Source organism: Pagrus major, chromosome 17 (assembly GCF_040436345.1).
Source record: "Pagrus major chromosome 17, Pma_NU_1.0".
Classification (NCBI taxonomy): Eukaryota; Metazoa; Chordata; class Actinopteri; order Spariformes; family Sparidae; genus Pagrus; species Pagrus major.
Genome location: NC_133231.1, coordinates 16,165,471 through 16,186,311, shown reverse-complemented (window position 1 = coordinate 16,186,311; position 20,841 = coordinate 16,165,471). Strand labels below are relative to the sequence as shown.

Here is a 20,841-nt window from a genome sequence, read left to right as displayed (position 1 = left end):
ATGTCAGCCTGTCCTACATTTGCATAATTTTTGCCTAGCAGCTAGTTTGAAATGTAAGAATTGATTCATCACAGCTGTTCTGTTGTTGTCAGTGGTGCTGGGTCAGGCCTGTGTGAGCTGACCAATCACAGGAGACTGGGTATTCAGCAGGGGGGCCTTAAAGAGACAGGAACTGAAATGGATTGTTTCAGAGAGAGAGGGAGTACAGTGCTGCAGCACTGGACAGTATGGGAAAACATGAGTATTAAAGCATATAAACCTATTCTAGTAGTAACCTACGGAAGCCCTAAAGGGCCATGTATTCATTTTATTTCCTCCGTTTTCCCGTGATAATGAGTTAATTTCATTTTTCTCGAGATCTCAAGTTATTATCTCGAAATAACAACTGCCGTTTTCCCAAGATAATAGCTGACCAGTTATGTAGTTAATGACGAGATCTCGAATTAATTATATCGTTATCTTGGGAAAACAAAGTTTTGTTATCTCGAGATCTTGAGAAAATTATCCCGTTATCTCGGGAAAAAGGCAGTTGTTATTTCAAGATAATAACTCGAGATCTCAAGAAAACAAATGAAATTAACTCATTATCACGGGAAAACGGAGGAAATAAAATGTATGAATGCATGGCCCTTTAGGGCTTCCGTAGTAACCCAAAATAAAATTATGAATCTAATAATGAGCATGATATGTGTCCTTTAACTTTTTTAATATAGTCATGTCACATGATGGTTAGTTGAATACAGAAAATGTGAAATCGTAACATGGTAAAATAATGCATATATACATCTGAACAACTGCCAAAAAGACTAAACAGCCTTTTGTGTTCAGTTGGTGTATTTGCTGTCTGTGTGTAGTGGGGAAGCATCTGATTTGGTGTGTTATTAGTCCCACTTCAACAAGAACCATAGCTGTTACTCGATCATCATATAATCTCTTTGACTTATATTAATATCTCTCAGCAGGATAAAATCTAATTTCATGACCAATTTGAAACAGAGATAGAAACCCAAGAGGCAAGATATGCATCCCGCCTCTCAGGAGACCTGTCTCACTAACTAATAATTTGGAAATTGATCTCCTCTTGGGACACTGCTGGAGACTTGCCTCTGTTTACATTATGAATCAGCGAAGATGTTTGTGTAACATGAATCCAGCCTGCTGCAACTCCGAAATAGTAAGTAGGTGAAGTCCCTCTTCCCACATTACACAAGCATTAGTTGAAAGAAGCTATTTGCCAGATTCCCTCATGCTGATCAAATGAAATACATCAATAACCTCTAATTAACTCAAAGTGTTTTTTGCAACATTTCTATATAAATTCTGATAAATTTGCATTGTAAAAATGGTCAAATTCAATCTGATACAATCTCCTGGCTCTCCTGTGGCACACTCCTCTCTGGGACCTGTGGTTGTTAGAAACCCTGCAGTCCCAGTTTGACCTGTTTGCAACCCTTCATTACAGTCCCAACCATTATGTTTCTATAAAGCTGTGATGAAACTTGGTAAAAGGGCAGGCAGGTAACTGCACAGTCTGCATAATCCTTCATTTGATCCAGTGAAGTAAATTGTTGTTTTAAGAAGCTCTCTAATTGCCCCTCTCAGGTTTTCTCACCAAACCTGTAGTCTTCTGACACCTGCTGGTTCATATGGCCCATTCCTTCTTGTCAACCATTTTGTAGCTAAGATCCTGTCCTCTCAGACCCATGTGCTTGTGTTGACGGATGATGGTTTTCTTCACATGAACTTTAATACATTACACTTTCGGTTTAACGCATTTACAGCATGCCACCTTGTCTTGAAGTTATTCACAGGTTTGACATGCTGCATTCAGGACACACCAAGGTTGTCGTAATAACTAGCTTCCACTTGTGAAAAGCGTTTACGTCAACATCCAATTTGTAAATATGACCGCTTCGATAAATCTGAATTTGCGCTTAATAACACGGAAGTCAAATAAAACAAAATAAACGTGGATATCTCACGTCAGCCGACATGCAGCGTTCAGTGTCATTAAACCAAAATTTAGAGGATATGGTGACATATTGTGATGCAAACTATCCTTTTCACACGACCGACAGTGTACTCTGACAACACTGAGCTGTCAGGTGACGCTCTCATCCGGTCGACCTGGGTATGTTGGGTATGTTTCTCATCTTTACCAGCCATCACGGGAAGCCTGAACGCGTCATTTCGCATCCTGGAGGCGGTGACATCTGAGTTACTGGAAGTCAGTGTGAACACAAAAATTGCCTCAGTGGGACAAAACCTGGGAAAAAAATACCTTAGGCTGCTGTAGAGGAACCCGGCGAGGACCGAAAATTTGATTGCGGGCAAAGTGAGTCATTTTCAAATACTTAAACTAGCCTAACTTTGTTGATCCTTGCTGCCTTTCTGTTTTCAGTCGCAGTGGCAAACGTTATTGTTTGGTGAAAAAAACATGGCTATATTGTGTTGTAGCGTTACGTAAACCAACAATATGTTAACGCTCTCGTTAAATCATTGTTCACCTCCGTTCGTTTAAGTCAAATAGCCAATTGAGTGCAGATTGTGTGGAATAAATTGTTGTATCTTGGCTAAAAGTGACATTTTTGGGCCTAAATTTGACCAGTAGATAACAGCTAGCTAGCTTCACCTCGGCAGAAGTGTCCGTGGAATCTGGGGAAACGTTAATCAATCAAACTCGGAGCTCTGACCCTCGTTTAACCCTCAAGTCAGTGTAAATTGTAGTGGTAGAAAACTAGAATACACAGAGAGCGCATGTAGATGTGGTTTTAATTAAGTTGTCGATCGACTCCTTTTAATCATGATATGTGAGGTACCGGAAGTCAGAACAGCCATGTGACCTCAGTGACGTTGCAGCCATCGCGCTGTCGACTGTCAAACGGCATCATCAAAACAATGCCTTTTATTCGACATTAATAACCTGTCATATAACTTCTCCTATTCGTTTGATCATTTTTCTATATCGATTCAACCCTCCAGCCGCTCTCTGCTCTGGATCGAAGCCAGAGATGGCCACCGAGAAAACGGCATACACCCCCTTGGAGGGGGGACACTCTCCACCCTCGCTCCCCGGGCAGCCAGCGTTCCCTGTCGGATTTGACATGAACACGCAAGGCCCGAACATGTTCGGAGGCCCCGCTCCTGGTGGCTTCCCCGCTCCTGGTGGTCTCCCTTTCCCTCCACCGACTGCTTTTGCACCGGGTGTTGCTGGAGCCTACGGAATGGGGGGAATGAACCCTCATGGCGATTCTGGATATGTCAACCCTGTTTCACCATATGCACAAGGCCCGGGCTTTAATAGCAACATGAATGGTTAGTATTTCTGTTAGTGTGTGGCATCTTCTGTTGTGGCATCATATTCCCTGTGCAACTAAGACAATTTGATGTGTTTGTTCTCCAGATGATGTTTACCATAGTGAGGATGATCCGCCGCCCTTTCACGAGAATCAAGACTTTGATTTTGGATTGGATAACAAGAGCATAAGGAGAGCCTTTATTAGAAAGGTACAGAGACTGTTTTCTTTTTTTTAAATTTTAAGCAATGCAATAAGGTCCCTTTATGTAAATTTGCTGGATTTGTCAACAATAGTCACTCCTCTCAGGTTATTTTTCCATTAACTGCCACTGAAATTCCAGAAAAATGAACAACGCAACAACATATTGATATTACAGTATTAAATTACATATATGGTCCAGTGTTATCCATGTTGTTCGCTCTGACATAGAGACCACATCAAATCATTTTCTGCCAAGGCTGCACAGTCCTCCAAGTTTATCGCAATAACACAAAAGGTCTAGATTTTGTATCTGCATCCAGATATGAATTTAAATCAAAAATGCATGTCGTGATAGATAATTATTAGATGCACGTATGTGCAGCACAGCAAGATTGTTTGAAGTTGAAAAAACTTTTGAAAGTACTTGGTAGGGCTGCAACTAACGATTATTTTCATTATCGATTAATCTGCTGATTGTTTTCGCAATTAATCGATTAATTCTTCAGTCTATAAAACGTCAAATAATTGTGTAAGTTTAAAATCCTCATCAGTTTCCCAGGGCCAGAAGTGTTGGTCTTCAAATTGCTACTTTTGTCCAACCAATAGTCCAAAACCCAAAGACTCTTCAATTACTGTAATAAATGACAAAGATAAGCAGCAAACCCTTACATTTAAGAAGCTTTTTTTGTTGTTGACATTTTTTCTTGAAAATTACTGAAATGATTAGTTGATTTTCAAAATTCTTGGTGATTAATTTTCTCCTCTTGTCATACTTTCAACCAAATTTAATTGGAATCAAGTTTTTGACATATCCAGCTGAATAACGAACAAACGCAACTAGACATAACCTCCATGGTGGAGTTACATATGTACTTGGATAGGACTTTAGGTTTGAAAAAATTAAGTATTTGTTATTTCTAAAATTCTTTGTTTGAAATATCATCTGTGTCTGCTGCCTAATAATCCTCTCTTCCATCCAGGTCTTCTTGGTGTTGACTGCTCAGCTCATGGTGACATTCGCCTTTGTGGCTGTTTTCACCTTTGTGGATCAAGTCAAGCAGTTCGTCATGGTGAACGCCTGGACATACTTGGTGTCCTACGGGATATTCTTTGTGTCCGTTTGTGTGATTAGCTGCTGTGGAGACGTTCGCCGAAGACATCCCTGGAACCTGGTGGCATTAGTAAGCCTGCTTAATCTTAGTTTTTTCCAAAATAGAAAGCAGAGCGAGGAGGAGTTGCAGCTCAGGAAGTAGTGTGTTATCTGATCTGGACGAGTGAATCATAATTGTGTAGGCCCTCTGGTTTATAAATCAGTGGTGTCAAGGAAAAAGTTTTCTATTATCCTTTGTTTTAAAACCTGAATTGGACAAACAACAATGTATTCTGACGCTGACAATTTTCCGCCCTTTAAAGCCTACCATTCTAATGAAAGACCTCTGTGGTCTTTAGTTTTTACACAGATACAATTCAGATTGAGCTACACAAATCAGTGCTGTGGCTACAAAATGATTTGCCATGATTTGCAGCTGTATTGATGTGTGTTTCTTATTTACAGTCCATCCTGACTCTCAGTATGTCCTACATGGTGGGAATGATTGCCAGCTTCCATGACACTGAGTCAGTGATCATGGCAGTCGGCATCACAGCAGTTGTGTGCTTCACAGTGGTCATCTTCTCCATGCAGGTTTGTATCAGTCATATCCTGACACTTGTGCATATGTAATGTACATCGATCATACACTGACATGATGGTAACCTTAATGTCACTCTTTGCCTCCTCCCACAGACCAAGTATGACTTCACTTCCTGTCACGGTGTGCTTTTCGTCTGTTTAATTGTCCTGATCTTCTTCGGCATCCTCTGCATCATCATCCGTGACAGGATTCTGCACATCGTGTATGCTGGACTGGGAGCTTTGCTCTTCACCTGCGTAAGTCCTCAGACATTTTGGCATAATTTTCTCCTTTTGTATTTATATTAAAAAGCTTTAAGAGATTAAAGGCAACATATCTGATTGAAAAGGCCATAAGTGCTACATCAACGGTTGGATTTTTGACAACAAATCTTGAAGGTATGATACTTCTTGGCACTGTTTTGGGACATATGTTGACCTTGGTTAAGGTCAAAGTTTCAAACTAATACTTTTACACCTGTAAAAACATACTACATGAATCCAGCCACAAATGGTTAAGAAGGGCATTCCTGGAAAAGAGAGCATTGCTCTCATTGAACCAACCTGAATAAATAAAGTTTTTTGGGTTTATTATGACGCTCGGGTGGATTTTATTTGACACCCTGAAATACCTTAAACATGGCGTTTGAATACATCACAGCTCAAATCATTTAAACATTACATTTAAAAAGTTAAACATCAAAGTGTCTTTCCAGAATGTGTCACATTAACCCGGAAAATCCACAAAACATGCTGTCAGTAGGTTAAATTTCAACTACTTTCTACTGAAGACATAAGCTGTTGCTTTTGAAAGCTGAAATGAAAGCTGTTGACTATGTGGCATAACGGCGACCACATAACCTCAATATCCTGTTATGATTCCCGGGAGTCCCAGGGGCCTTTTTTGCGTGTCATACCGTTCTGTCTGCATGTTCCCTGCTTCTCTCTACTGGCTGTCGAAATGCCAAAAGAAACTAAAAACTGTAAAGGACTGTGAGATCTGGGCTGCGTTTCATTAGTCTTTCAGCATGCCCTCGTTCACCTGTTCTTTGGGGAATCTCTACTGACATCATAAGTGTTGGTCCTTTTGTCTGAAAAACCGCTATGAACTTGGTGAAAATGTCCCTCGAAGGGACAGTTTTGCATTTGGGGCAAGAACATCCATCCATGGTTAGGTGGCAGTAATGTACATAACATTTTGGTAATTTTATTTATTTATTTATTTATTTTTCTATTAGGGACAACTTTTGTGTTAGTAATGTGAATGAGCCAGAATTGTCTAATGACCAATTTTCATTGCAAAAATTCCAGATGAAATTACTTTACAGTTTTCCTAATTTATCTTACATGTGTGTCTAGGTAGGCTGACATGTGTATCGGTTCATTCACCTAGTTAGCAGATAATTTCTTGTTAATAAAACCTCATTGATAGCTTGTTCTTTTACTGAAATATGCCATAACTAATTGCAGTTAACATTTAGGCTCCTTAGTTTGTTGTACTGTTCGGCTTGTGCGATGTCTTTATTCCAACATTATCTGTAAACACATTGAAAAAATGCTGTTTTGCAAGATGTCCATAAACCCATAGTAATAATAGTTAAAATAATCATGATACAGATCAAAAACAGAAATTTTGAATGATGTCTTCGCCTCATTGAAATGTGTCTGTAGGTATTTATGATGATTGGTATAAAGCAGTATGGTTGTAGCACTAAGCCTGGTGTACAGTGGCAGGTTCAGTCCATTTCCCTCTGCTCGATGGCCTCAGTGTGATGTGTGCTGTTATGTAATAAGAAGAGCAGAGGGGAAATGAACGAGAGGAAGTGGAAATACTTCTGAGAAGATGGATGTGGTGAAGGAGAGAAATACGTGAGAGAATGTGAGAAAAACTCTCTGAGGCAAGAGCACACCTGATTTAATAAAATCCTTTTTGTCACTTGATTTTTCTTTTCCTGCATCATTTGTGAGTTACAACATGTTTCAGTTTTGATGTTTTTTGAAGACAAATATTTGACCCTTTGAATTTCTTGTGTTACAGTTCTTGGCCGTGGACACGCAGCTGCTGCTCGGCAACAAGGAACTGTCCCTGAGTCCAGAGGAATACATCTTTGCTGCTCTGACCCTGTACACAGATATCATCAACATCTTTCTCTATATTCTTGCTATCATTGGAAGAGCCAGGGGCAGTTGAGCTGGAGCAACAGATAGAAAGTCTGGCAGGAAATAGTTTTGAAAGTGGCTTCCCTTAATCTTGATTTTCGTCTTGTAGTGTGCACTAAAACAGATAGAGTAATTTTTTGCTTCACCCTGTGTAAATGTTTTTATATGATAATATAAGTAGATAATCTTTGTTGTAGTTTGGGGGTTTATTAAAGTTCTTTGAGGTGTATGACCGGATGTACAAAACTTTTTATCTTGGTTTCTATCTTATGCTGTGAAATCATTAAAGGTTCAGTTTGTGGGATTTAGGGGCAGATATGGAATATAATACTGTATGATACTAATTTTGTTATGATCAGTGTATAATCACCTGAAACTAGGCATCATTGTTCTTTTGTTACCGTAGAATGAACATTTTACATCTACAGAGGGAGCGGATCCGCCATGTACCACGGCATTCTTCAAGAGTAGCCCAGAACAGAAAATCTAACTCTGGCTGTAGAGGGCTGCTACATTCTCACTCCTACACACTGAACTTTTAAACATTGTAAATATTTGGCACATTTTGTCAGGACTTTCAACTGTATCACACAATCTATCAGCAGAAGGACTGTGAATTGTTGTCATGTCTCTTTTGTTTAGGGAGGTTCCTAACTGAGTGAAATTACCTGGGAGTATCTAAGTGGCCGCCATAATAAAAGTTGGTCGGTTCTATAAATGATAAGGAAAAGTGCGTCAATGCTTCCTTTCTTATCTCCTTTAGCATGGGGTACTCTGGACTATCCTTCACATAGTGAAAGGAAATAATGCGTCTCACAGTTCCTTGCGGCCTAGTAAAGTCAGTTGGTTCTCCACATTATTGCTGAAATGAATTATTGAAAAATGTTTAGGAACAGATACTGGTTTATGGGCCACAGCTATGTTGTTAAACATCTAAAAAAAAATTGAACTTTTATTCTTGATCTATGAACCAGCAGGGGGGGGTCTATCACCATGACAACCAAGCAAAAATACATCAGCTGGTGAAGGCTGTGTGATGTGTTTGAAAGCCCCAAGATTCAGCTTGTAAGTAACCTTGAGTTGGGATTTTTGTCAAGCTATTATTTCCAAGGTGAAGACTAACCTTATGCTCAAATATAAAGGTTGTTTTCCAAAAAGTGATCTCTGTTCTGTTTTTGTATGGAGTGAAAGAAACCTGACAGAATTGTATCTGCTCTGTTATGATTCGATTTGTGACTGTCCAGTAAGTTTCAGGGTGTTTGAGGCTCAGCTGTGAAACTCAAGAATGGACATGGAGGAAACAGTCGCTGCCTTGCTCTCTAAAAACGAGCAGCTCGGGCAGGAAAATGATCAGTTGAAAATGATGCTGAGTTTAGTGAAGGAAAACAGCGACCTGAGAGCCAGGATGCAGAGCTTCAACAGTGACAGTCTGGAGCAGTTCACAGGTATTGTAGGGGATTTTCTCTGCCACCAGATGGCAGCCAGGGTACAGTTCAGAGATTTCAGGAAATGGCAACAGATAGTTTAAACAGGAGTGTTACAGCAAAATTGTTATTGTGGTGAATTGTGTACCTAACTCATGACATGGAAAAATATGTACAAAAAAAGTATGTACAAGTATAGACCATTCCAGGTTTCAAGCACTCTTAAAGGAGTTGACAGGGGAAAAAGTGACCCACATTGTTTCATTGCAATGCGATTCAGTCTTTATAGTATATTCTGTTTTTCAGAGCTAATACTCTTGACTTGCCTTAGTGTGTTTCTAAGAATATAATCAAGTTAATCAAATCAAATGTAGGGAGGGAGTCAAGTTCAATCAAAGTTAGTCATTTCTGTATCCCAAAACTGCACTGCAAAATTATAGGATAAATGAATTAATGATGTTTTTTTTCTTGCAAGATGTACAGTAAATCTTTCAATCATACTGTTACAATAATGTATTTTGTGATTTTGTTTTAAACACATTTCGTTATCTTGGTTATTTAGAATTTATATGGCGTAAGCCAACCATGCTGTTTCCCATACAGTGTGAGGTCACCTCTCTGGCTGTAACTTTTTATTAAGTCATCAATAGGATTCCTTGTATTTTTGTGTACATTCAGGATCTGTGAAATGAATGTGCTTCATTGTTAAAGTAGGTATTGTGTTGTATATTCTTGTTATCACCCACTTTGTCATTTTATTAGCAGATCAGTAGGCGGCAACTTTAAATCAACTTATTATAAAACAAAGTCTAATCAAACAGGAAACTGAAGTAACAAAAAACATCAACTAGGTCAGAATAAAATACATTTATTTAAGTCCCCCTCCAGTCAAAAATGTGTTTTTCTTCTTGTGTCTTCAGTTGAATATTTGAGTTTCACTCTGAAGAATGATGGATGTACAGAGTTTGACACTAGAAGGCTGTTTTCTGCTGAAAGTGTAAATTTTCTCTGTGCTCATTGAAAATCTGATTTTAAGAGGCGGGCCTACAAGCATGATTTGAAGCCAATCATGGTCCAATATTAAGCGCACACAAGTGTGATTTCGGAACTTGAAGTCTCCATCGCACATAAACTGAGACTGGACTTTACAGTGAAGTAGGAGACATCTCGTGTTGAACAGTTAAACTTGTGAAATGAAACAAATATTTGCATATTCATATATTCTATAATTTCTTAATGATGAAGAAGGATAGGTGCCATTTCAAGAATTTTAATGTGGTAATTATAGTTGGGTTTTTTTTGCCAAAAACGTTTTCAATGTTTTAATTTTGATGTATGTATTAATACATGTGGATCTGTAAGTTAAACACAGGCTTGTAATCAGACTGAGTGTAAAGTGTAAAGAGGCTAAAACAAGTAAAGGGGCTGTTAAGATAATCTAGTTGTGAGAGGAAAGAAGCAAGTCTTTAAAAGTGTCCAGTCTGCTTAATGATAAATAACAAGAATATCTTCACCTTGTTTTCAACAGTTTCCTCACTTTTAGGAAGAAAACCCTTCGGTCTGTTGCCAAACACGTGTGATGAGAGTAAATTCAGAAAAGACTTGCAACAAACCAAAAATGAACATCGAACCTCATCCCCTACCGACTTCAAGTCTTTCATCCAAAGCTCGGTGCACATAGATGCCAGCGATTTTCAAAGCTGCCAGGCTCAAGCTCCTCTGGAGGTCAAAGGTAAGAGACACCTGACACATAGAAATTTTAGAGCAGTGAAAAAGAAACAGATTTATTTATTTGAATCATTTCATTGCAGGTCTAAAAAGGCTCCTAGGAGAGATTGCCTACCAACTGGATAGGAGGATTCTGTCCCATGTCTTCCAGGGCCATAGGAGGCTTTATGGTTTCACAGTGCTCAACATACCAGACAAGATCATTGAGGTTAGAAAGGAAGAATTTTGATTTTGCAGTGCACAGATAAGAGATAAAATCTTAACTAAGAATGCAAACAATGCTGCCCCTAACATTCAAAAACCTTTCTTCCTCTCTTGTTTCTTCCTCCCCTGCAGGTGAGCACACACCCGCTGACAGGGATGGTAGATGAAGGCTATCGGCGTCATATCACTCAGAGGTATGCTGACCTCATGGAGAGGTTGAACCAGATTGGGTATAAAAAATCACTTCACGCTCCTTTTGGGGAGTTTATTGTAAACACCTTTGGGATCATGAAGGACAGACTGAGTGAAGGCAGCACCCAGGCAGCGGACTACAATGATCCATCCTTTCTGAGGAGGCTGATTGAGACCACAGCGCCTCCAAAACTTCAGAAGAGCCTGCTGCTTTTGCTTTCCTGCCTCTGTTACATGGCTGATATGGACAAGAAGCCTATCATTTTCTGGTAGACATGATTGTATCGCACGAAATTCAGCAAACTTACAGTGTCCACAAATTGGAAATAAACACTGATAAATGATGTGACTGAATGATAATATTGTGTGGCACAAGCTTGTGGGCTGATCTGTTTTAGTTGTTTGATGCTGCATGACTGTGGATTTCTTTGAGGTCTGATTTTCCGCTAAAGTCTAAAGTATGTGACCTTATGCACACTCTCGAGTGCCTCGTCTCGTTTCCCGTCTTTGCTCCTCTAACAGAGAGAAACATTAGTTTAAAAATGGAGTCGGCTGCTATAAAGAAATGACCGGCTTCCAGCACAACACAAAAGTTCCACAGAGCCCCTTTAACATTCATGCTAAACAAGAGGTGTGGGTGGTGATTCAGAGGCTCACTTGGACCTTCATTTGGAAAAAAAAGAAAGTCTGACAAGTTATGTGTCTAGGGTTGGAGTAATATCACTCGAGGGACTGAAAGTTTATCATGGTCCTCCCTGTTCTCTCATTATGAAATTTAATTGTTCCAGCAGGTAAAAAAAAATCCTTATTACTCATTAACTTACTCTGCAATAACCTGAGTTTGGGCTACATATGCTCATGCAGGGCCTCTGTTGTTGAGACAAGTTGTCTGTAGGTCTTTTAAAGGTCTCTGCCAAAACAGGAACAGAAAATAGAATGAAAACACTTTTGCTTTCAACCACGTGGATCTGGTAAAGGTTACATGCGCAAACTTGTCTAATAATGAAAGTAAATGAAGCGGAAATTAGGCTAAGTTATTTCAACATTGTCATTTCGGTTACAACACGATTGAGATACTTAACAATCAAACATCAAACAATTTGATGAAAACAAATCTATAAAAACGCCTTGCTGAAATTAGAAAACCATATAAAGGACTATTGTTATATTAGTAATTTAAACATTTCAACATTCAAATAAGAAGAAGTGCACCTTTCATTCTGTCCTCACTCCATCTCTTGTACTTTCCCCTTTGCATCTTCTGTGCTTCTCTCTTCGTCTTTCCTTGTTGCCTTTTCTTTTCTCTGCCAGGCTTCTGAAATGTACATGAATTTGAGTGATTTGGATTATTTAGAAAATATTTATATATTTAATATTTATTGAAAATCGATGTAGCCTACATGTAAGGAAAACAACGAGAAACAAGTAACTATGAATAGCTAGCTAGAGCATTTATTGCTGTGGTAAGATTCTCTCAGTAGATAGCTAAAACACAGCTGTGCTAGCTTATCGTAGCATATTTTCAGCAAGCTCACTCCCAAATTATATTGGATCCAGTGTATAAAACGGATTTCTTTAGAGACAGCATGTATTTTGTGATCCTGAAAAACACTGTTGTCCTCTCATACTGTTTAAGAGCACTGTCCCATTTTAACAGTAACAGGGTGTCCCATTTTAACAGTAGGCTCTTGGGAAAATGGGACACTATCAAAGTAGTAATTCTGACACACAATAACATCCTATTTCAAAATATATTAGAATGAGCCAGCATGTACTTGTTTTTAATGTTTTATAAGATAAACACTGTGTACACCAAAGCGCTGTCATGCCACTTAGCATTGTGATTCTGGATTCAAGTGTCACTGCATGTGATGCCATGCCCTTTTGTAGGATGTCATACTCAGGTGAACTTTCTTTTATTTATCAAATGCCTTCCCAGCAATGCATAAGCACTGGTTTAGGTTTATTTGATGTATTCCTTTAAAAGATAACAATACTCACCCTATATCAAATACGCAGGCCTATATTATCAAAAATCATAGGGTTGGGATTTAAAACATGTAGCCTCCATATTATTGTCTGGTAAAAGGCATATTTACCTGAGAGTATCATGAATCATGAAGTAAAATAAAGTAAACAAATACCCTGATCAATAGCAGCTAGTAGCAGTAGCAGTTTCAGGTAAGGTCACGTGCCAGACCGGCCTAACACCATGACAACGCCATTGGGGGCGTGGCTTAGTAATACTTGCCGCTGACAGAAGGGTGGGTTTATGTTGAAGAAAGTCCCTTATTGAACGGGTTATCGGTCCTCAAGACTGAAGCTGTTTAGGTTATTTCATTTGAAAATGTGACAACATGATAAATACATGTAATTGAATAAATAAATCAGTAGGCTGCTCGCGGTATGTGTTCATCACACGGACTGCCCCAGTTTTCGTGCTAAGGTAAGACCATCTGGGCTGTTTTAAGCTAGCTACGCAACATGACAGGTGGCTCTCATATGCTCTCATTTTTTGATTACTAAGATGTCGCCATAACGTAATAAAGCATGTATTAAGTGTGAGGTTTCAATAACCACTTGCTGTAGTGACAGGGCATCGTTGTGCGGCCGTACACGCCGACGTTCATGTGGATTTGAGAGTCTTTCTGAATCGTTTATGAAGTGAAACTGTTAGCTTAGCACACTGTACCTGGACACGGGTCATCAAAGTGCCGTTGCTGAGTCGGCTTACCTGTATGAGTGTCCATTGAGCAATCACAGTGACACAGAAAGCTCGTGTCGCGAAAGAGTACATGGCTACTGAAGCCTTTTGTATCTGCTTTGAATGGGTCTTTGTGTGTATAACAGGGGTGTTGAAGGGGGTTTGCAACTTCCTCGTTGTGATCTGACAGACGACATATTTTGTCCATTTTAGGCGTTATATCCCAAAGTCTACAACGGAAGTGAAAAGCTTGAATGCAACACTGAAGAGGGTTTACATTATGATCTGGGTTCTCCGCAGTAAAATAAATAATATCCAGACTCCTTGAATAGATGTCATTGTATCACACGCTGGGAATATATTCAATGTTTTTTTTCCTTTGACACACCCGGTGACTTCAGACTGTATAATTGTTCTGTAAATACACTCAAAGGTGTGGTGCCCAACAGGCTTTTCAATGCAGTCTCCGATCACCAGTGGTTAGCAACACTGTGCAGATTTGGCAGCTGGATTATAGGCTGTTTACACCATGTTTTTCTCTTTGCCTTCTTAAAGGTGATCATGATGTATTGCATAAGTGTGCAGTAAGCCAGTCTGATCCTCCCTCTGCATGTGACCAAATTGCATTCATATTTTCCACAACTGCTTGTATGGGCGTGTGAGGAAAAAAAGCAGGTTTTTCCTGAGAACCCAAGCTGTAAATGTTTATATGGGTTGCAGGAATAAAGCCATGTTATAACATTTTGTCTTTCTCCTGTTTTAGTGACCATGAAGGAGAGAGCTGCCCAGGAATGAGGCCAGTACAGGAAGTCCTGATGTTGTTTATGCTGATTGTTGTGTAGAGAATGGGCAGAGGCATGGCCCTGCAGGCGTCTGCATTTCCTAATGGGTTTGTTGCAGGCATCCATGCTGTTGGATGGGCACTCATCCTACCTTGCTTCTGGTTTCTTGATCGCCTCATTGCTGTGTGCAAGTCCACCACCCTAGAGCGGACCCAGCGACTGGAGCAGGAATGTTACCTCCACCCCCTCAAGGTCTTCTTCGGCTCCATCATCTTCTTCATTCTTTTTCTCGTAACAGCCCCCTTGGCCTTCCTGGGCTTTCTACTCTGGGCACCTCTGCAGGCCTGCCGCAGGCCATTTTCCTACCATAGAGAGACACCTTCCACACCAGAGAAGGAGACACACAGGGGCTTTGAGCTGGGAGGAAAGGCATCATTTGGATTTGCCACAGCCAACCTGTGTCTGTTGCCTGACAGCTTGGCTCGTTTCAACAACCTGGGGCACACCCAGCAAAGGGCGGCTGCCATTGGTCAGCGCATTGTGCAGGGTGTGTGTCGACCCAATATACGCATCTTTGTTGACTCCCCCAGCAGCTGTGGGACTCTCAGCCCCTCCAACAGCATACTCCCCACAGTTAACTCATCTTCATACGGGGCTACTGATAAACAGGCACAGCCCATAGTTGGTTACCATTCAGACTCAGCTGACGGACACTTTTCAGTCCAAAAGTCCAGTAGTGTTGTGGTCTGTGTGCCCTGTGATGATACAGAAGAGTCCTCAACTGAGTCACCATCTCCCATTTTTAACTCCAATCACAACTCCAACCAGCATGGTCGAGCAGGTCACCGGAGTGCTCCCCGAGCTTTGCTCTCCCAGGGTCTCCGCCAGCAGGACAACGTGCCCTGGGAGGTGTCGTCACTGTTTCCAGCCAATGTGGACATACTTTGCCTAGAAGAGGTGTTTGATAAGAGGGCGGCACAGAAGCTCACCCAAATACTAAAGCCCATGTTTGGACACATACTATATGACGTTGGTGTGTATGCCTGCCAGCCAACATGTAGCTGTTCCTCTTTTAAGTTCTTCAACAGCGGACTGTTCCTAGCCAGCCGATTCCCTGTGCTCGAGGCCCAATACCACAGCTTTCCAAACAGCCGTGGGGAAGACGCGCTGGCTGCCAAGGGCCTCCTGACTGCTAAGGTACATTGCCTAATATCTAGCATTACGCAGCTATCTGTTATTTCAGTTGTCCTTTTTGTAATACAGAATTCGTATTTGCAGTGGAAATATGATGTAATGATGTTTTCAAAATTCTCAGGTGCTAATCGGGCAGAATCGGAAACAGAAGAGAGTGGTCGGCTATTTTAACTGCACACATCTTCATGCACCAGAGGGCAAGTCAAATGTTTTGATTTGACAGATCTGTGCGAGACTCACAAGTTGGTATTTCCTTGTAAGAAAACAAAGATAAGCTAAGTTTGTAACAGCTTTCTTTCATCAGGTGATGGAGAAATTCGCTGTGAGCAGTTGAACATGGTGACCAAGTGGATTGGTGATTTTCAAGCTGCTAACAAACAGCCTGATGAGGATGTTGTTTTTGATGTGCTCTGTGGAGATTTCAACTTTGACAACTGCTCACCTGGTGTGTGTCTAATAGTTTTCTACTCATTTATCATATTATGATATAACACTTTTTTTCTTAAAGCATTTTAATTAAAAGTTATCTTTAGTATTTATACAAGTTTTTCTGTTCGTCCAGATGACACCCTGGAACAGAACCACTGTCTGTTTGAGGAATACAGAGATCCGTGCAGAGCTGGGCCTGGAAAAGAGAAGCCCTGGGTTGTTGGTGTGTACAATTTTTCCCCAATAGACCACACTAAATACTACATACATACAAGATAAATACTGACAATTTATTGGTATACAATTGATTTGCTTGTAAAGGTACTTTGCTGGAGCAGCCCACGTTGTATGAAGATGACATAATCACCCCAGAAAATCTACAAAGGTACACACAGTTTCACTTTTCCTAAATTTGTTGTGACAGCACTTCTAATTTCATATGACCAGAACTCCTAACTCACTGTTAATTCACTTAACCTGATTTGAGGACTCGTTCTTCTCTGTGTGTCTGTGTAGAACTTTGGAGAGAGAAGAGCTGAGGAAGCAGTATATCTCCCCTCCTATTCCTGCAGCGGGCTTACCTTTGGTTTACCCAGAGAGCGGTCAGCCGTGGATCGGACGTCGGATCGACTACGTCCTGTACCGTGAAAGCTCCATTTCACAGCGCTGCCAAACAGTACGTGTTGTTATGTGTTTTTACTCTCTTCTAAGTCTTCTCTTTCTCCTTTGCTCTCATTTGTATATAACAAACTACTGACAGTCTGTTCTTATAGAAAAGGTTCGTGAAATGCAAATCATGCCCCATTAAAACATCTTTAAAAGACACACACTCTTTTTGTCTCCATTCAGGAAATTGAAGAGATGACTTTTATAACCCAGCTGGCTGGCCTTACTGACCACATTCCTGTGGGCTTGAGACTGAATGTGACGTTGGACTCCGACCACGCTGATTAATGAGGACTAAAGTGAACACGGCGTCACTTCAAACAAGGGGACTAATATTTACACAAAAAAAATGTACATTTCTCTGATCTAAACAACCAGAACAATGTTTTGTTTACATACTTGAATTTGTGATTTTTAATGATAAGGACCAATGAGATTTTACCTCAGGAATTCATGAATTCATTGAAATTTTATAATTTTATACAATTTTATACATTGAGGGATTTTTAGGGCAGAGTGACCTATTTTGTAAAAGAATATATTTGTAGGATTTTTCACTCTTCCTGCAGAAATAAATGTAAAGAATACATTTCATACTGTCTCTTGCTTTTAATTTGCAATCAAGTTGCATAATCTGATTATATCGTTCTGACACGGTGACACAGCATAAGTCATTTACCACATAAAAAATTAAAGTCAGGAGGACTTTTCAGTCACTGTGTCATAAGAGCAAGATTGTAGAAGATATTTGCAGTCCGGAGGGAGAATTTATAAAGCAAGATGAGCACGCATTGCTAGATGAGTATATGAAATATTCAGATACATGCATGACTAAATCATTAAATCAGATTTCTAATATATATATATATATATATATATATATATATATATATATATATATATATATATATATATATATGTATATATATGTATGTATGTATATGTATATGTACATATATGTACATATATGTATATATATATATGTATATATATGTATATATATATATGTATATATATATATGTATGTATATGTATATATATATGTATGTATATATATATGTATGTATATGTATATATATATGTATGTATATATGTATGTATATGTATATATATGTATATATGTATGTATATATATATATATGTATATATATATATATGTATGTATATATATATGTATGTATATATGTATATATATATGTATGTATATATATATGTATGTATATATATATATATGTATGTATAATATACATACATATATATATATATACATACATATATATATATATATAATATATATATATATATATATATATATATATATATATATACATACATATATATATATATACATACATATATATATATATATAATATATATATATATATATATATATATATATATATATATATATATATATATATATAGGTTATATATAGGTTTGTTTCACTGAATAATGTGTGATTACGTCTCAATCACAGGTTAATCAATAATGCTTCCATGTGAAATAAAATACACAACTCATTTACAAAATCAACGGTGAGTTTTGAGGTCAGTATCGTTATGGCCTGTAGGGGGAGCGGTTGTTGTTCAAGCCCAGAAACCAACGAAGAAGCCGTACGGACCAATCAAAAGCCAAGGACAGGAGTAACTTCCTGTTTTTAGCCCTAGACAGACTCGTGGCTAGCATTGACTGAAACTGTGTTATTGTACAAGCTAAAATGATGAATATTCATCGCTGTAAGAAACTGATATCACCAGTATTTAAAAGTAGTGTTTTACTGGAGCAGACGGGTGTTTTTAGAAGCGTCTGTTCGGCCCTCAAAGCGCCTTGTCACAGTCACCACAGTCCGTGTTTGTCTCGACGTTTTACAGCAAATGTATCCTCATGTCAGCGTTGGCATCATGTATACAGCAGTCAGTCAGACACTAAAAGATTTTATTCACAGGTGTGCAGTGAAAGCAGTGATTCAAAGAGGAGCGCTGGCGTGTTTCAAGAGGAATCACATGAGATGGAAACTGACAGCAATCAAAGTAAGTGGGAGTTAGTTTAAGCGTCGAAATGGTTGGTCGATTAATGAACTATCTGATTAATAACTTTACAGCTGCCAGATTAGTTGGCAGCTGTATTTATAATGGATTAATCTGCTCAGTAATGTGAAAGGAAGAATGCCAAAGAATTGATGTTTCCAGCTTGTAGCAGCAAGTGTGATGATATGGTCCCTATGGTCGTGTCTTCAATAAAAACAATAGAATTAGTACTGAAAGATTGATCATTACTCGTTTGACAGAAAATTACTTGGCAACCAATTAATAATTAGATTTTTTTTTTTTAAAGAAAAATATCATTTTGTTTTTCATTGTTAAATGTGATGATTTGCTGCTTTTCTTCACCATATATGAATGATAGTAAACTAAATATGTTTGGTTGGACAGAATTAGTTATTTGAATACGTCACATTTTTGTTTGTGAAACTGATAGACACTCATGATTAAGAAATTAATCTGGTAATTATTTGGGGATTTTTGTTTGTTGAACATAATTTTAAAAATTTTAAGACATCCCCTTGGGCTCTGGGAAACTGTTGTAGCTGTAGCTGTGGATTGTTTTTATTATTAGAAAATAGGTAAAATGCCATTCTTGCTGAGCCACACAAATATCGTCAGACAAAATGTTTTACCTTTGTTTTCTCCAGGACCCTCTGAGACCTTCTCTCTCGATGTGCTCGTGTCTCTACTGCGTCAGGAAAACGCAGTGGACATCTGTGTGATTAAAGTACCGGAGCAGATCAAATACGCAGAGTACTTCATTGTTGTCAGCGGCGTATCAGTGAGACACCTCCGCGCAATGGCATTATATGCCATCAAAGTGGTAACTATCATGTATTTTCTCATTTTGAATTGTTGATATGTAGGATTTGTGTCTGTTTGGAAAACTGACACAAAGAATTGTTTTCCTCCAGTACAAGTTTCTGAAGAAAAAGGATCAGGCGAATGTCAAGATTGAAGGAAAGGGTGCAGAGGACTGGATGTGTGTTGACTTTGGTACGTAAAATTTAGATCCTATCTTCCAATGTCCCATCTAAACAGCTGTGTATGTAAACTGATGTTTGTCAGTAGAGTTCCCAGTGGTGTTCACATGCCTGCTCCTTTCTCTCTCAGGAAACATGATTGTTCACTTCATGCTACCAGAGACCAGAGAAGTGTACGAACTGGAGAAACTCTGGACTCTCCGCAACTATGATGAGCAGCTGAAGAGCATGCCTGTTGAGACGCTACCAGAGGACTTCATATATGATGTTGAAGTCACAAAGTGACAATACAGATCATCTAAATTGTGGACTTTGTAACTTTTAATGCATCCATTCTTGTCCCCATGAGAAATGAAAGCTGCTTTTTGTCACTTAAATCATCTTTTGAATTAAAACAAAAACACATAGAAATGTAAAAAAACAGCAGCTATACTGCAGGAATAACTGCCCCCGTCATATTAATTATACACTTTTCAAATATTTGATGTTTAGAGGGCATTAGATGGTATTTATAAAAAAACAGTTATGTTTGAATGATTTGAGTCTGCTGAAGTAAATATGTTTTAAAATATTCTGATGGTTGAAAATAAATTATTTTAATACCATTCGAGGTATCTTGGAATTATTCTATAAATATTTCCTTTTATTGCAACAGTAAAAATTTGCCCTACAAGATGATTTTAAGTTGTGTGCAGGCATGTGAACAGAACTACGGAAGCATGCATTCATACATTTTATTTCCTCCGTTTTCCCATGACGAGTTAATTTCATTTGTTTTTTCGAGATCTCGAGTTATTATCTCGAAATAACAACTGCCATTTTCCCGAGATAACGGGATAATTTTCTCGAGATCTCGAGATAACAAAACGATAGTGTAGTATATTAAATCATTGCAGGAAACATAATTCAGTGTAGCAATGTCAGAGGAGCAGGAGCATATTGATCACTGCGTCACATATCTTTTCAATCAAGGCCTGACACAGGCTGAAATAGCGTTATGCCTTGCTTTTACAGATAATATACACATTAGTGTGGTAATCTAAAAAGACGGTTAGCAAGGCCTCAGCTATATCAGCGGCGCAATCTAAGTGAGCCTGATGTCGTCATTAACTACATAGCTGGTCAGCTATGTAGTTAACGATGAGATCTCGAATTA

General features: G+C 38.8%; 3 protein-coding genes across 3 annotated transcripts; all 3 read left to right on the top strand.

Moving 5' to 3' along the window:
* Nucleotides 1-2,178: 2,178 nt before the first annotated feature.
* On the top strand, nt 2,179-8,493 carry grinab (glutamate receptor, ionotropic, N-methyl D-aspartate-associated protein 1b (glutamate binding)). The gene is made up of 7 exons (XM_073485457.1): nt 2,179-2,335; nt 2,983-3,315; nt 3,404-3,507; nt 4,481-4,681; nt 5,056-5,184; nt 5,287-5,430; nt 7,211-8,493. The coding sequence occupies exons 2-7, from the start codon at nt 3,012-3,014 to the stop codon at nt 7,361-7,363; spliced, it is 1,035 nt and encodes a 344-aa protein (XP_073341558.1). The 5' UTR covers nt 2,179-2,335; nt 2,983-3,011; the 3' UTR covers nt 7,364-8,493.
* Nucleotides 8,494-13,138: 4,645 nt separating this feature from the next.
* smpd5 (sphingomyelin phosphodiesterase 5) lies at nt 13,139-17,249 on the top strand. The gene is made up of 8 exons (XM_073485252.1): nt 13,139-13,326; nt 14,348-15,563; nt 15,682-15,757; nt 15,865-16,005; nt 16,123-16,212; nt 16,311-16,374; nt 16,506-16,665; nt 16,839-17,249. The coding sequence occupies exons 2-8, from the start codon at nt 14,430-14,432 to the stop codon at nt 16,941-16,943; spliced, it is 1,770 nt and encodes a 589-aa protein (XP_073341353.1). The 5' UTR covers nt 13,139-13,326; nt 14,348-14,429; the 3' UTR covers nt 16,944-17,249.
* A 1,064-nt stretch (nt 17,250-18,313) lies between these two features.
* Nucleotides 18,314-20,290, top strand: malsu1 (mitochondrial assembly of ribosomal large subunit 1). Its single transcript, XM_073485579.1, has 4 exons — nt 18,314-18,687; nt 19,350-19,525; nt 19,617-19,698; nt 19,816-20,290. Exons 1-4 carry the CDS (start codon nt 18,375-18,377, stop codon nt 19,968-19,970), a joined length of 726 nt encoding a protein of 241 aa, XP_073341680.1. The 5' UTR covers nt 18,314-18,374; the 3' UTR covers nt 19,971-20,290.
* The last annotated feature ends 551 nt before the right edge of the window (nt 20,291-20,841 follow it).